The 17,866-nt window shown below is 38.0% G+C and overlaps 1 protein-coding gene across 1 annotated transcript; it reads left to right on the forward strand.

Annotated features, from left to right (window-relative positions):
* The first annotated feature begins 2,800 nt into the window (after window positions 1-2,800).
* On the forward strand, window positions 2,801-3,742 carry LOC139154979 (olfactory receptor 6C65-like). Its single transcript, XM_070730131.1, has one exon. It carries the CDS (start codon window positions 2,804-2,806, stop codon window positions 3,740-3,742), a length of 939 nt encoding a protein of 312 aa, XP_070586232.1. The 5' UTR covers window positions 2,801-2,803.
* Window positions 3,743-17,866: the final 14,124 nt, after the last annotated feature.

Below are 17,866 nucleotides of genomic sequence, written 5' to 3' on the forward strand. Positions count from 1 at the left end.
TGTACATAAGCAGAATAAAATACATTCATCAAGAATAAAAAGATGCACTTAGTGATAGTCAAGGTTACTAATAAGCTATCAAACTGTACTAGGAAACAAATAAAAACAATATAATTGAAACATATAAGCAACATGGTTATAGTAATAACTGAGAAGAGATAAAAACTAGTAAGGAAGAGAAGAATAATAGTAATAGAGTTAATTATTTGACACCATTAAGCAGAGTGATGGCATTCGGGGACAAAACTGTCCTTGTGTCTAGTTGTTCTGGTGTACACCAGTGTCCTTTTGAGGGTAGAAGTTGAAACAATTTATGTCCAGGATGTGATAAGGAATGCTTAAGCATAAAACGTATCAGGAAAGACTTAATGAACTCAATCTGTATTGTCTGGAGGACAGAAGGAAAAGGGGGGACATGATCGAAACATTTAAATATATTAAAGGGTTAAATAAGGTCCAGGAGGGAAGTGTTTTCAATAGGAAAGTGAACACAAGAACAAGGGGACACAATCTGAAGTTAGTTGGGGGAAAGATCAAAAGCAACGTGAGAAAATATTATTTCACTGAAAGAGTAGTAGATTCTTGGAACAAACTTTCAGCAGACGTGGTTGGTAAATCCACAGTAACTGAATTTAAACATGCCTGGGATAAACATATATCCATTGTAAGATAAAATACAGGAAATAGTATAAGGGCAGACTAGATGGACCATGAGGTCTTTTTCTGCCGTCAGTCTTCTATGTTTCTATGTTTCTAAAATTATAGCAATTTTGAAAAAAAATTATTTATTTATTAATTGGACTTATATGCTACGGTTAGTGTAAATTGTTACAGTTAGTGTAAAAGGAAGCATTGCTTGCCTTCCAATAATTGAGAAAATGCTAATAACTAGGACCCCCCCCCAAAAAAAAAATCATGGAGAAGACTGTATTTTTATAGTACAATACAGCCAACATCAAATGATAATCTGTTTTTTTCCCCTGCCCATTGTCTTACTGTACTCATAATCCAATATTTCAGATATAGATTTGAGTTGGAGGTCTGATCTGTCATTCTTCCATACCCAAGAAAAAGAAAAAGGTTGAAATTATTGTCTAAGTATTGTTATATTTTACATTTATGTCTGTAAAAGGCAAAAATGTTGGAGGACTTAATTTTGAAAAGGGACATATATGAGCATATGAGGACAGAATATACAAATGTCGAACTTTCCTGCAACCCCATTCTCAACCCTTCCAATACCAAAAAGCAGCCAAAGAATGAGGAGAAAACTATCACATAAATGAATTAATGTTCATCATTTTCTGTGATGAGACATTAGGCTGAAGAGGGATCTCATGGTCATTTGGATTAAAAAACAAGAGTCAGGATCTACACTTATGAAGCAGTACTTGGGCAGAAGTAAATCGATTAATAGCAAGAGTCAATATCTACACTCGTGAATCAGGACAATCAATTAGTAGGGAATAAACCCAAGGGTATAACCTCTTCCTTCATAGATCAGTGTTAAAAGAAGAATTCTGGGTTTACAAAAGGATGACACTGGACATGCTGTTTTTTCGTGAATGCCATCACTGCTAAACAAATAATTCTCTCAACACTGTCAAACTATTTACTAAATCTGCACTACTATTAATCTTCTCACTATTCCCATCACCCATCTCTTCCCACTAAAGACTGTATGACTGTAAATGTGTTGCTTGTATCCCTATGATTTATATTGATTGGTTCCTAATATGATTTGATTGCTTATTTGTACCTGGACCATCACTATGTGTTGTACCTTATGATTCTTAATGAAAATATCTTTTCTTTTATGTACGCTGAGAGCATATGCACCAAGAGAAATTCCTTGTGTGTCCAATCATACTTGGGCAATAAAGAATTCTATTCTATTCTATTCTATTCTATTCTATTCTATAACATAACATAACATAACATAACATAACATAACATAAAAGACAGGATTCAAAGGTAGGCTACAATCTTAAATCCTGAGGTTGGGGTTATTTATAGGGAAAATAACTCTTTGTGTTGTGAAGTGTTTATCTTTAGCAAATTCCTTCAACCTGTCAACTTTGGGATATCTTCTGTGGAAAAGTCTAAAATGTAGTTTATATTGGAGGTAATGACCCTTTGAGAGCTGTTTATTTTATTTTATCTTATTTTATTTTATTTTAGTTTTCCCTTCCCTTCCCTCCCCTCCCCTCCCCTTCTCTTCACTTCCCTTGCTTTGCTTTGCTTTACTTTATTGTCATTGCACCTCATACAACGAAATTAAATGTCATCTTCAGAGTACATTATAAGTATAAAAATAAAACACATTCTTCACATTCTATACAATTGAATTGAAAACCCAACATTGCCTCAATATTGCACCGATTAATATTCTCTAGGGAGATTCTCAGTCATCCAGGTTATGGTTGTCTCAAAGATGCTCTTTCAGGAGGCAACTGGACTTTCTGGTCCAGAAAATCTAATTGCCTCTTGAAAAATCACCTTTGGGACTTTGAAATAAGTTCAATTCCAGGCTGATACTTAAGCAATCTTTACTATATTGTCTTTACCTCTGTCATTTCATCTATTGACAGATTATGTTGTTGATTCAAGTTCACTTGGAATGCATGAATAAACTGATTCCTAAATTGCTTTTCTTCCCACCTCAGGTTTTTAATAGATATCCTGAATTGTTGGTGCTACCAGCGATTCAGGATATTTGCCTAGTTTCAGATTCTTGAACAATGAAAGCTCACTTAATTCACCAAAGGGTTTATGTCTGCAGATTGCTCACTACTTAGATAACATGGAGAATCAAACCAATACTGAGGAGATCTTACTGCTAGGATTTACTGAAAGTCACCAGCATGAGATGCTTCTATTTGCCCTTTTCTTGGTCATGTATCTGATGGCCATAAGTGGAAACATGCTGATTGTTATGATCACCCTTGTGGATCTCCACCTCAGGACTCCAATGTATTATTTCCTCAGGAATTACGCCATCTTGGAAATTGGATACACTTCAGCGGTCATTCCCAAAGCTTTGATCAATTTGGCATCAGGGAAGAAAACCATCTCTTACACAGGGTGTATCAGCCAACTGTTTTTTTATTTCTTTTTGGGCACTACAGATTTTTTCCTACTGACAGTTATGTCCTTCGACCGCTATGTGGCCATCTGCAATCCTTTAAGATACGCCACTATCATGAACCAATGTCTTTGCACTTGGATGGTGCTGATCTCTTGGATTGCAGGATTCATCTTGATTTTTGGCCAGACCGTATCTTACGCACAATTTCCCATTTGTGGCTCAAACATCATCAATCACTTTTTTTGCGACAGTAAACCGCTGACAAAAATTCTTTGTGGGGATACGCGCCTCCTGCAGCTTGTGGGTTTCATCCTTTCTATTTTTTCACTTCTAGGAACTTTAGCGATCACCACAGTATCCTACATGGTGATAATTTCCACCATCCTTCGCATCCCAACGGCTGCAGGGAGGAAAAGGGCCTTCTCCACTTGCGCCTCTCACATCATCGTGGTGTCTGTCACTTATGGGAGCTGCATCTCTATGTACCTCATACCTGAGGAGATTGAAGGGAAAAATTTCAACAACACAGTGGCCATTCTCAACAATGTGGTTTGCCCTCTCATGACCCCGTTTGTTTACACTCTGAGAAACAAGCAGGTCAAAGAGGCTTTGAAAGATGCATTGGGATGCAAGGGGATAACTCGTAAAATATGAGGAACATCAACATACTTGAAAGAGGAAGAAAGGGGAAAAAAAGAGCAAGTGAATGTACAGAGTAAAAATAGTTCAGTGATCTCTGTTGAACTGTGATTGATTGATTGATTGGTTGGTTGGTTGGTTGGTTGGTTGGTCAGATGCCTATGTAATTGGTGGTGGGGATAAGGGGGATTAAATATTGGAACTTTTGGAACTAGTTCATTGAAAAATGTTTCTTAACCTCTCTTTACAATAAAAACAGGCTTAGCTTATTTAATGGTTTCCTGTCTGGTCTACCTCACAAAGTTGAAATCTATTTTAAAAATTTGAAATTACATCTGTTCCATCAATCCATCCACCCACCCTTTCTCCTTACAAGGATGGTTGGCTCAGCCACATTCCTGCTGGGCTAAACTTTACCTGATTGTTCTCTTAACCATGCCTTATATACCAGGCTGTTTCCAATCTACTAATACACTTAGATAAACTTTAAAGGGGAAGGGGAAATGGGAACAAAAGAGGTATTGATTAAATAAACAAAGATGATTAAGGGACTGGAGAGTAAAACATAAAGAATGGTTGCAGGAACTGGGCATGGCTAGTCTGTTTAAGAGAAAGGTCAGGAGAGACATAGAATAGAATAGAACAGAACAGAACAGAACAGAACAGAATAGAATAGAATCCCTTTTATATCTTGGGGACCAAACATGATAGCAGTGTTGCAATACTTGAGGGGCTACCACCGAGAGGCCAGATGAGGAATAAGGGGTGGAAACTGACCAAGGAGCGATTCAATCTAGAAATAAGGATAGATTTTTCTGACAGTGAGGAAAATCAATCAATAGAACAGCTGCCTGCAGAAGTTTGTGGGAGTTTCATCACTGGAAGCTTGCTTGAGGAGTGTGTGTATTGAACTAGATGACCTACAAGCCAAGGTCCCTTCCAATGGTGTTATTCTGATAATTAATATTACTTTCCTAAAGGGAGAGGTCATTGCATGAATAGTTTTAGAATAACCAGTAGGGGGCTAGAAAGACCAAGCTGAACTAGGTGTCAGATTAAATTTGTAAATACAGTGGTACCTCTCTAAGAACGCCTCTACTTAAGAACTTTTCTAGATAAGAGTCGCCTCATAGTCCCTCTTTTTTTTTAAGCCTTAAAGTTTTGGATTTTTAAAATTCCTTTCACCTCACCTTCTTCCTTCGGCAGCGACTGTCCTCCTCCTCCTCTTCCTCCTCCTCCTTCCACCCAAATTCTAAGCTTTTATTTCTTTCCTAATGGGTTTGCATAGATTATTTGTTTTTACATTGATTCCTATGGGAAAAATTGCTTCTACTTACAAACGTTTCTACTTAAGAACTTGGTCACGGAACGAATTAAGTTCTTAAGTAGAGGTACCACTGTATGTCAGAAAACATATTTACAGGTGCTTTATATGTTTGAGTCTCCAGCCCCCTAATCATCCTGGTTGCTCTTCTTTGCACATTTCAATATCTCATCCCTCCCTCCCTCCCTTTCTCCATCAATCCATCAATCCTTCCATTCATCAATCATCCCTCCCTCCCTCCTTCGATTTGGATTTCTGACAGTCTCAAAATGGGTGAACTGTGCAGTCAGGCAGTAGGGAAAGCAAGTAGGATGCTTGGCTGCATAGCTAGAGGTATAACAAGCAGGAAGAGGGAGATTACGATCCCGCTATATAGAATGCTGGTGAGACCACATTTGGAATACTGTGTTCAGTTCTGGAGACCTCACCTACAAAAAGATATTGACAAAATTGAATGGGTCCAAAGACGGGCTACAAGAATGGTGGAAGGTCTTAAGCATAAAACGTATCAGGAAAGACTTAATGAACTCAATCTGTATAGTCTGGAGGACAGAAGGAAAAGGGGGGACATGATCGAAACATTTAAATATATTAAAGGGTTAAATAAGGTCCAGGAGGGAAGTGTTTTTAATAGGAAAGTGAACACAAGGACAAGTGGACACAATCTGAAGTTAGTTGGGGGAAAGATCAAAAGCAACATGAGAAAATATTATTTTACTGAAAGAGTAGTAGATCCTTGGAACAAACTTCCAGCAGACGTGGTAGATAAATCCACAGTAACTGAATTTAAACATGCCTGGGATAAACATATATCCATCCTAAGATAAAATACAGAAAATAGTATAAGGGCAGACTAGATGGACCATGAGGTCTTTTTCTGCCGTCAGTCTTCTATGTTTCCATCCACCTATCTATCTATCTATCTATCTATCTATCTATCTATCTATCTATCTATCTATCTATCTATCTATCTATCTATCTATCTTTATCTATCATCTCCACTGTTCTATGCATGTTATATTTTCCCCATCAGATGGCAGCATCTACACAGCTTGGAAGATAAGATGGGCCCAGACTGTGTAGCCTTTGGTAGGAAAGCTACCAAGAAACTAAATTGAGAAGGTAGAAAACATTTCTGAATCAGTTGAAAAAGCAATTTCCCCCCAGAATTTGTCTAGACAGATCAATGATTTCCTTGTGAGAGATTTCTGAATGGAATAGATTTTATTCTAGGGCAGGGGTGTCAAATTGAAAGATCTGGCCCATGGTATGTATGTATGTATGTATGTATGTATGTATGTATGTATGTATGTATGTATGTATTTATGTATGTATTTATTTATCCATTCATCCATCCATCCATCCATCCATCCATTCATTCATTCATTCATTCATTTTGTCCAATACATAATACACATTGAAGAGAAAGATATGTTATAATATAATAATATATCTTTATAAAATCAATACTCTATCAATAGTATATACTATCAATACTATCAACACTATATCCCAAAATATATTAGTATTAAATTGAATTAGCTTACAATATTGTGGTGATCTAAATTGGTTGATTGTAATAATGATATCAGTAGCAATAATACTTATCTATTTATGGTAGTTATGGTAAAGTTTAGGATAACAATTAAAGTTAAAGTTACAATATATAATGACAGGTATCTAAGTTTCAAATATGTATCTGCGTATTTATATGAACCAATAATTTGTTATACAATAAAAGTTGCATCAGCATATAAGTTGAAAGTTCTTGCAGTGTTCTTTTTTTTTACATCTGACAGGTGTCAAATATCCTCTTTCACTGGTTCTTAAAATTATATAAAGGTCTGAAATATAGCATATCAATGATATTGAATAGAATTTAATATGTCTTATTTTAAATTTATGAGATAAGAACAAGGATCGTATTCCTCACGTCTGGGAAGCTATTAATTATTCAGCATTTTAAATGGGCCATTTTTTCCACAGAGATTGAGGCATTTTTGCCTTCCCCTAGTCCCCAGGAGCTCTCTGCAGGCTCCCCAGACCCTTTGCCCACCCAATTTTTGTGAAAAAAATGACCCATTTTTGCCATCCCCTTGCACTCAACAGCTCTCTGCAGGCATGGGGCAGGGGGTTTGGGCAGCCAAAATGGCTGTATTTGGTGTATACGATACACTGACATTTCCACCATGAAAAATATGGTACTTTCTCCCATTTGAGCCTGTCAGCTGCAGCAGTTAAAATGGTGGGCTGGGAAAAGAGCACTCTTGCCGAATGATTTTGGGAGGGAGCATCAATCTTTCACAGATGAGCCCACCTCACAGGGTTGGAGTTTTGGAAATGAAGTCTATGTGGAGACTACCTTGATCTGAATGAGAAGAGTATAACTGTAACAAGCGCAGAAGAAGAGGACCTGGTTTATTCAATGGGGGAAACCAGATTTGGTTAACAACTGTGGGATGGCAGCGGTGATTCACTTGGTCACAACCGTGGCCTAAAGGATAATAGAATGGGGCACGACTCACTCACCTCCTTGCTTAGCAATTGTGCTCATAAGTTGTGGATTATGTGGAATATTAGAGAACTATAAGAAACAGACACATCTAGACCCTCAGAACCAAAGTGGAAAGTCCAGATGGAGTGTCCTCATGAGTTTCTCCATGGGCTTTGGAGTTCAACATCTGCCTATGCTTGCTGACCACTGAAGCTAATGCCAAACTCTCCTAGCATTTGGACCCTTTATGACAGTGTTTCTCAAATAGTGGGGTGTGCCCCCGTGGGGTGATGTGGACCAATACCATGGAGGGGGTGCGTGTGACCCCAGGGAACATATGTGGTCCCCAGTGAGGGACTTCCTGTTGCTAGTGCTCCTGATGTGCTCCTGATGACCGCCGCAAGTGCGCATGCATTCAGCATACATGAGAGTGCATGCCAGCATGAGATTTGGATTCTGCGCATGTGCAGGAAGCAAAATCATGTGTGAGGATGCTCACATGCTAGAGATTTCTCTGACTATTGGCAATTTTCCACGCATGCACAGAAGCAAAAAACCCACTGAAAATCAGTGAAATCTCACATATACGTGCATCCTTGCACAAGATTTAGCTTCCTGTACATGCACAGAAGTCGAACCTCATGCTGGCGTCCATGTGCATACATCAGGGATACATCATTTTTCCTACCAGGACGGCGTACTGGACTGTTCATGCTGTAGTCTATTACTGGTTTTCCCTCTCAATCTTTTTTTTTTTGGGGGGGGGGGGGGTGTATAAAATTTTTCTTTATTTTTCTTCCGACATACAATAAAACAACATGAGGACCCGGATTGTGGGGGCAATAGCCTAGCTCTGTTAGAAAAGCGCTATTGCTAACATGTTGTAAGCCACCCTGAGTCTAAGGAGAAGGGTGGCATAAAAATCGAATACATAAACAAACAAACAAACAAACAAACAAACAAACAAACAAATAAATAAATAAATAAATAAGCAATAAAAAACACAGAATCCATGCTTAAAATAACAATTAATGATATTTAGGGGTAATGATTTCTGACAGTCTCAAAATGGGTGAAGAGTGCAGTCAGGCAGTAGGAAAAGCAACTAGAATGCTTGGCTGCATAGCTAGAGGTATAACAAGCAGGAAGAGGGAGATTGTGATCCTGCTGTATAGAGTGCTGGTGAGACCACATACTGTGTTCAGTTCTGGAGACCTCAACTACAAAAAGATATTGATAAAATTGAACGGGTCCAAAGGCGGGCTACAAAAATGGTGGAAGGTCTTAAGCATAAAACTTATCAGGAAAGTCTTGAACTCAATCTGTATAGTCTGGAGGACAGAAGGAAAAGGGGGGACATGATCGAAACATTTAAATCTGTTAAAGGAGAGAAGTATTTTTAATAGGAAAGTGAACACAAGAACAAGGGGTCACAATCTTAGGTTAGTTGGGGGAAAGATCAGAAGCAACATGAGAAAATATTATTTTACTGAAAGAGTAGTAGATTCTTGGAACAAACTTCCAGCTGAAGTGGTTGGTAAATCCACAGTAACTGAATTTAAACATGTCTGAGATAAACATATATATCCATCCTAAGATAAAATACAGGAAATAGTATAAGCCCAGACTAGATGGACCATGAGGTCTTTTTCTGCTGCCAATCTTCTTTGTTTCTATGTTTCTAAGAGCCAATTGTTTGCTTGCAGCTTAAAATAAGTAAAACACTAAATATTAACTCTAAAATTCCATTCGGGCCCAGATCAGAGAGTTGGAGGTGCAAAAAATGTTTATTTCTTCATGGGGGGGGGGCATAACAGAAAATAATTGAGATGCACTGCTTTTTGACAACTTGCCACAGTAGGGGATTCATCTGATTTGCACCGGTTTGGGTGAACTGGTTGTTAAATTATCCACCCCTTGTGATCAAAGTGGATCCTGGGTGCTGTGCTGCAATGGAGAAATGGACAACGAGTAGCCAGTGCAAAGAAAGGAGATAACCACTTTCCTTCTTTATTTTCCCTGCTCTTCCTCCTTCCCTCATGCCGGCCGCTCTGTTGCCCATTTCTCCATTACAACTTGTTGCCCAAGATATCCACTTTGATAGTCTCTCTCTCTCTGTGTGCGTGTGTGTGTATGTGTGTGTGCATAATTTAACAAACCAGGGTCAGATTGGACCATGTCTCTCATGACAGCCAACCTGATCCTGGGTGAACCAGTTGTTAAATTATTTGACCACTACTGACCTGCCCCACTACTAACATAAACATTTGTAACCTACAGATATTCACTAAGGAAATATTAAAACTTCCAGTTCCTTATAGTAGAATACAAATTGGCTATGTTCATTTTTCCTTGATCATCTCCCTAGAGGCCAGCCAAGAAAGTACAGAATATTTTAATTAACCCCAAGAACTTTTTCTGCCTTTGGAGATGTGAAGTTCAAAAAGGTCCAGAAGACCAAAGTTAATTGGTAAGCCTGGGAGTTAGCTGTAAAGTTTTTAATAGAAGGAGCAAAAATTTCTTCCTTTCTTGGTTAGAAGCCGTTAATTACAATGAGACTTCTGTGAACAGGGAACAAAGATAATGAGCATTTTCTTTGGGTGAAATCAATTTGGATTTGAACAGGAACTAGTTTGCTTTGCAAGTAAAGTAACAACATCCCGTTTTGACCACCAGGGGAAAAGTGTTTCAATGAAACTAGCAAAGACGGCCTCACATTAATATTCACAATAACAGAATAACAGAGTTGGAAGGTCATTGAATTCACCCCCCTTCTCATGCAGGAGATTCTACACCATTTCAAACAAATGATTGTCCAATCTCTTATTAACACCCCCCCCCCCCCTGCAGTGATGGAGCACCCACATCTTATGAAGACAAGTTGTTCCACTAATTAGTTGTTCTATCAGAAAATTTTGCTTTATTTCTAGATTGGAGCTCTCGTTAATGAGTTTTCGTCGATTGCTTCTTGTCTTGCCTTTAGGTGCTTTAGTGCAGTGTTTCCCAACCTTGGCAACTTGAAGATATTTGGACTTCAACTCCCAGAATTCCCCAGCCAGCGAATGCTAGCTGAGGAATTCTGGGAGTTGAAGTCCAGATATCTTCAAATTGCCAAGGTTGGGAAACACTGCTTTAGAGAATAGTTTGACTCCCCTTCTTCTTTGTATCAGGAAGACTGATTCCATGTCACCCTGAGTCTTGTTCAAGCATACCCAATTCCTGTAGCTGTTCTTCATAGGTTTTAGCCTGCAGCCCACTAATCATCATTGTTGCTCCTCTCTATTCTTTCTATAGTCTCAACATCTTTTCATTTAATCAATTGGATTATAATTTTGATAAAACAATGATCTATTCCCTCCCTCCTTTGCTCCAAATTGTAGGGAATGAACAAGTCAAATAATGAAGAGAAAATGCTTGACTTTCCTGCATAGGTTTTCTTAATATTTGTTGACAATAAAAATAATAAATCTCAGCAATAAAAATCTCCTGGAGTGTTTTATGATCATTAAAGGTAGAACTGTCTCAAGTTGAGTCCCATATCAGTTGACAAAATTAACCAATCCCAGAGCCTCTCTCTCCCTCCCTCCTGGTTTTTGTGTGTGTGTGAGAGAGAGAGAGAGAGAGAAAGAAAGAGAGAGAGAAAGAGAGATATGGGGAAGGAGAGGGAGAGAAGGAGAAAAAAAAAGAGAGAGAGAATGGCCAGGAGATTAAGTTAACTAGTAACTCAGAATACTATGAGATTTGGAATAATGGGTATAATTGGATTGGCAACGAAGGTAAAATACAGGGATAAAGTGTGAAAGGACATATAAAAAACCTGAAAAATACATAAACATGTAATGTAATATATGTATCTATAAAGAGGTGATGTAAGAAATGTAACAAACATAAGAAATCGGGCATAAATCTGTATTAAACTATAGTAATGTTTTTAAAGCTTGGAAAAACTAATAAATATTATTTTTAATTAAAATAAATATCAAATCCTCCCCTTGTGGGGCACAGGCCCTACATTGGGAACCACCAATCTAGCTGTTTTTTATTTTATTTTATTTTATTTTATTTTATTTTATTTTATTTATTCATTTATTCATTTATTTATTTTGTCCAATATACAATGAGGGTTTTAGAGGGTATATATCTATATACACATAGTAAAATACATGATGAAGGTTATAGAGGAGATACTCATAGTAAAATACATCTAAGAAATAATAGAAAAGAAGGTATAGAACATATCAATGAAAGAATAGAAGAAGAGATATAGGAATAGAAGAAAGGTATAGGAGATATAGGAGAGCAATAGGACAGGGGACTTGTACTTGCCCCTTACTGACCTTTTAGGAATCTGGATAGGTCAACCGTAGATAATCTAAGGGTAAAGTGTTGGGGGTTTGGGGATGACACTTTGGAGTCCGGTAATGAGTTCCATGCTTTGACAACTCAGTTACTGAAGTCATATTTTTTACAGTCAAGTTTGGAGCGGTTAATATTAAGTTTAAATCTGTGGTGTGCTCTTGTGTTGTTGTGGTTGAAGCTGAAGTAGTTTTCACTTTGCATGACTTCAAACAAGCATTTTAGTAGCTTCAGGGTGCATTTTGTTAGTTCAAGGGTTCAAGAGATGTGGGGATAGGGATGGGATGGTGAGAAAATCTTAAATTTGAAGTATATTAATAGGCCAACACATAAAGGAAATAGATAAAAGGAATATATATGGAGTAAAATATGAAAATATGCAAGACTGTGTAAAATAATTCAAGATTGCTGGAATACGATCCCAGAAAAATGGAGAAAGTACTGCAAAGGAAGGAGGAAGGGAAGAGAGGAGTAAGAAGAAAGAAGAAAGAAAGAAAGAAGGAAGGAAGGAAAGAAGGAAGGAAAGAAAGAAAGAAAGAAAGAGGAGAAGGAAAGAAGAAAAGAGGGGAGAAGAGAGTGAGAAGAGAGAGCAGGAGGGGAAGTAAAGAGGAAAAGGAGAGGGAGGGGAAGTAGGTTTAGAAAGAGAAAGAAGAAGGGAAGGGAAGAAGAAAGGAAAGGAAGGGCTGTATGAAATAGGAAGAGAGGATGGCTAAAAAACACCACCTTGAACTAATAAAGCAATAAGATAAAATAGAATATATATGTAAAGATTTTGTAAAAGAATAAAATGAGAAGTGAGATGATAAATGTGTGAAAAATGTGTATGGGAATAAAATTTAAAACAAAAACTTTTTCCAAAACGGTTCATTTTGTTCAAAATCCAATCTGCCCAAGAACAGATTATTGGTGAGATATTTTACAAGATAGAGAGTTGGAGGCCTTTAGGCTTCCAAAGAGGACAGTTGATTTCAGCTCTGAAACTGCCACCTGGGATTCTTCATCATAGTTGGTGTGTCTCATTTTCTATTTTGGAACATCAGAAATGAGAACTCTTTGAAGTGTGGTCACCCATGAAACATGTCAAGCATGTTTCTAATTTTTTTTAAATGATTATGGATGGGTTGTCTTAATTTAGCATTTGAGGTCAACCATTCCTTGGTGGAGAATCTATCCATGCTAAAACAAAGCCAGTGAAGCCATAATTGAGGTCATTACCTTCTATCTTACCTGGCTTTTTAAAATAAGAACTTCAAAATAATCACAAAGAAGCATGTTGTAAAGTATCAGCTTACAGTATCTTCTTGATGTGTAGAATTGCCCTTCTTTATCAGTTTATTGTCTTGACCAGAGGTGGGCAATTAATTTTGCCATAGGGCCACATGAGAAATTGAGATGGTTTTAGAGGGCCAGACTAATATAATTAATTCAGTTCTACCCAATACTGTATATTATTGGGTAGAACTGGGTTAATTGTATTATAATTATAAATTATATATTATATAAAAAAGCACAACAAAGAATGTTCTTTCTGCGCCAGCTCAGGAAGCTCAAACTACCCAAGGGGCTGCTGATACAGTTCTACAGAGGAATCATTGAGTCTGTCATCTGCACCTCTATATCTGTCTGGTTTGGTGCTGCAACCCAACAAGACCGACACAGACTTCAGAGGATAATCAGAACTGCAGAAAAAACAATTGCTGCCAACCTGCCTTCCATTGAGGACCTGTATACTGCACAAGTTAAAAAGAGGGTGGGGAAAATATTTACTGACCCCTCACATCCTGGACACAAATTGTTTCAACTCCTACCCTCAAAACGTCGCTACAGAGCACTGCACAGCAAGACAACTAGACACAAGAACAGTTTTTTTCCGAACGCCATCACTCTACTAAACAAATAATTTCCTCAACACTGTCAGACTTTCTACTAAATCTGCACTTCTATTCTTCTTTTTTTTCCTCATCATTCCTATCACCCATTTCCTCCCATGTTGACTGTATGACTGTAACTTGTTCCTTATATCCTAAGATTTTTATTAATATTGCTTCTTCATTGCTTATTTGACCCCTATGACAATCATTAAGTGTCCTACCACATGATTCTTGACAAATGTATATTTTATTTTATGTACGCTGAGAGCATATGCAGCAAGACAAATTCCTTGTGTGTCCAATCACACTTGGCCAATAAAATTCTATTCTATTCTATCTATCTATCTATCTATCATCTATCTATCTATCTATCTATCTATCTATCTATCTATCTATCTATCTATCTATCTATCTATCTATCTATCTATCTATCTAGTATGTAGTATGTAGTATGTAGTATGTAGTATGTAGTATATTGCATATTATTGTATATTGTATATATAATTATATATTATATATTATATCTTGAACACCCAGTTCTTATCTAGAAAAGTTGGACCGACCTCTGCGGGTCAGTCACAGACAGCGGGCGGGCTGCATCCGGCCCTCGGGCTGCATCTTGCCCAGGTCTGGTCTTGACTGTAGTTGATTGACAAATTATTTCAATCCAGAAGTGCACTGGGCAACCTAGATTCATCTTCTCCATAAGAATATTAAGATTCTTATGAAATGCGAGAATATTATTAATATTAAAATACTAATATTAATAACAATAATAATTGTTGGAGGATAGTATCTGTTGTGAGTAGTCCTTGACCAAATCTGGTAACGATAGATTCTGAGGAGGATGAGCCAGGCCCAACTTGGTACCCTGGTCCAGTGGTTTTGCCAGCTGATGCAGAGAGTGAGGGAGAGATAGACCTGGATGAACCTGGGGGACCACCAGAGGTGGTAGATGTACCAAGGATGGTAATGTCTGACTTAGAGGAGGAGATTGACCACAAGCCTCTGTTAGATGCCCACTTTAAAAGACTAAGAAAAAGACAAAAATACTTTTATGGGAAAATAAAGTAATCTATAGTTTTTAACTCTAGGGAATTGTTGACCATCATTGACTATCTTCATGATCGCCTTCTACCATATAGCTCCCAGCGATTGATAAGGGCCCACAGAGTCAGCCTTCTCCAGGTCCTGTCAGTTAAACAATTTTGGGCTGGTGGTCCCACAGGGGAGGGTCTTCTCTGTGGCTACTCTGACTTTGGAACCAGCTGCCACCTGAGATCCAGATTACATCTACCCTACTGGCCTTCCAGAAAGCTGTAAAGACATGGCTTTTCCAGCAGGCTTGGGGGCATTGATCTGATGGTATACCATCGGGATCCGGCCACTAATGATACGCATGGTTTTTTAACGAAGACATATACTTAATCCTTCATATTATAATGGCATCAAGATTGCTATATGCACAAAATTGGAAAACAGAAACAGCCCCCACAATTTTAAACTTGATAATTAAGGTCCTTGAGTGTGCCTTCTGCCGCACGAATTCCAGCGACTGGTTAGGTCCCACAGAGTCGGTCTTCTTCGGGTCCCGTCAACTAACCAATGTCATCTGGCGGGACCCAGGGGAAAAGCCTTCTCTGTGGTGGCCCCGACCCTCTGGAACCAGCTCTCCCCGGAGATTAGAATTTCCCCCACCCTCCTTGCCTTTCGTAAGCTCCTTAAAACCCACCTCTGTCGTCAGGCTTGGGGGAACTGAACTACCCTTTTTCCCCCCTAGGCCTATACAATTTATGCATGGTATGTTTGGGTGTATGTTTGGTTTTAATAAGGGTTTTTAAATTATTTTAAACATTAGATTTGTTACATGCTGTTTATTACTGTTGTTAGCAGCCCCGAGTCTACGGAGAGGAGCGGCATACAAATCTAATAAATAAATAAATAAATAAATCTAATAAATAGAATGACCAAAATGACCTTGGAATTACAGGAAAAAGATAAATCTGAATTTTACAAAATATAGGAAAATTGGTACAAATGGCTCAAACAGAAAAAATACATAAAAAGCTTAAAGGAAAAGCAAAATTAGACATTCCTTTATTTTGTACTCAAATAAATTAAAACTATAGAAATACTGCGCCATAAATCGATGGAACATAAAACCCCTAAAAACGAATTCATACCTTCCTCAGGAATATCCAAAATAAATATAATATACAGAACTAAAGAAAACACACAATTACACACATTAGATACAAATACTCAAAATTAGGTCGCTTGATAGTGATAGTCAACAATATGGTTGACAAATTATGTCTTTTATATAACAAATAAATATATGTATGTAGTGAAATAAAATATTAACTGATGATAAGCAAATAACTATCTTTGTGCATATATCAAACACCACTGGAACTGAATGCCTTATATGTTGTTTAAGTTTATAAGTTGATTTGTCTGTCCATTTTCTCTCATTTTTCTTTCTTTCTTTCTTTCTTTCTTTTTCCTTGTATGTTCTGTTTGTTTAAATTGCTTTTACATGTAGAAAGATTATTTTAAAAAACTGTTATGCATGGTTTTTAACTGTTTTTAACTGTTGGCTTTAAATTCTTCTAGATAGTTTTTTAATTGTATGTTTGATTTTTTTTGGTTGTGTGCTACCCAGAAAAATCAATCAATCAATCAATCAACCAATCAATCAACCAATCAAACAAACAAACAAACAAACAAACACACACACACACACATACACAAACACACACTTACAAAATGTTGTCTGTGGGGGCCCTAGGAACACATTAAAATATCTCAAAGAAAGCATTTCAATTTTAAGGATACAAAAATGTTTTGTATTTTAAGTCCAATACAGATAGTCCTCAATTAACAAGAAGTTTGCTTAAGTGACCCTTCAAAGTTTTAGCATTACCCCCCCACCCCAGAAAAGGGATTTAAAACTGTTTTCACACTTATGACCATTGTAGCATCCCCTTGATTAAAATCCTACCCTATCCTATCCTATTCTTAGACTATCCATGATTGACCTCTTCAGATTTCTAAGAGGTCAGTAAGGGGCGTGCATAAGTGCACCAGGGTGCCTTCCATCCCCTGTGCAATTGTGTGCTGACACACTAGCCATTGCACTTGCACTAGCTCAGCTCCAACGTGTATGTGTGTGCCAGTCAGCTGATTTTTGTCTTGCACAGAAGCCTCTGGGAATGTGTTTTTGGCTTCCAAGGGGATGGGGGAGGGCATTTTTACGCTCCCCCTGGCTCCAGGGAAACCTTTGGAGCCTGAGGAATGCGAAACATAAGCCTACTGGCCCACCAGAAGCTGGGAAACAGGAAGTGATGGGCTACCAAAATTTTTACTACCACACTGTGGTTTTTGCTTATGCATTTTGTTTCAACGTCTTTCAGTGCAAATTGGGTACTCTGGGATGGAGCTCCAAATTTTGCTACCAGAACTGCATTCCTGACTGTTCCCGTAGGAGCCCATCACTGGAAACAGACCATTTCTGGTCTCCAGAGGGCCTCCGGGAGGGGTGGAGGAAGCTGTTTTTGCCCTCCCCAGCCATTGAATTATGGGTGTGGGCACTTGGGCATGTGTGATAGCATGCACGCACACTCTTTTGGCACCCAAGGGAAAAAAAGGTTCGCCCTCAGTGGTATAGGGTCTCCTGCTTGAGCATGAGGTTGAACTAGAAGACCTCAAAGGTCCCTTCCAAGTCTGTTATTCTATGCTCTATCAGTTCCCTATCTTCCCTCATTCATTTTGTTCATTTGAAATCACCTCTACAAACAGCCGTTTGTGACTCAATTATTGCTCTCAAACATTTCCCCAAATGACAGATGTCTTCAGTTTAAAGGAAGGCAAAAATGAATCAACTATAGTTATTCCTTTCCTGTTTCAACTGTAACCGAACAATCTCAAGTGTAGAGAAGACATTTTTAGTTAAAGTTAAGTAGAGAATCAAGAAAAGAAAATTAAGACCGGGGGGGGGGGGGGGACACACACATAAGTCCAAAAAAACAAATCAGGATTGGAGGTAGAGAGAATTTTCTAGAAAGTTCTCTCAGATAAATGTGTCACCCTTA

Source organism: Erythrolamprus reginae, chromosome Z (assembly GCF_031021105.1).
Source record: "Erythrolamprus reginae isolate rEryReg1 chromosome Z, rEryReg1.hap1, whole genome shotgun sequence".
Classification (NCBI taxonomy): Eukaryota; Metazoa; Chordata; class Lepidosauria; order Squamata; family Dipsadidae; genus Erythrolamprus; species Erythrolamprus reginae.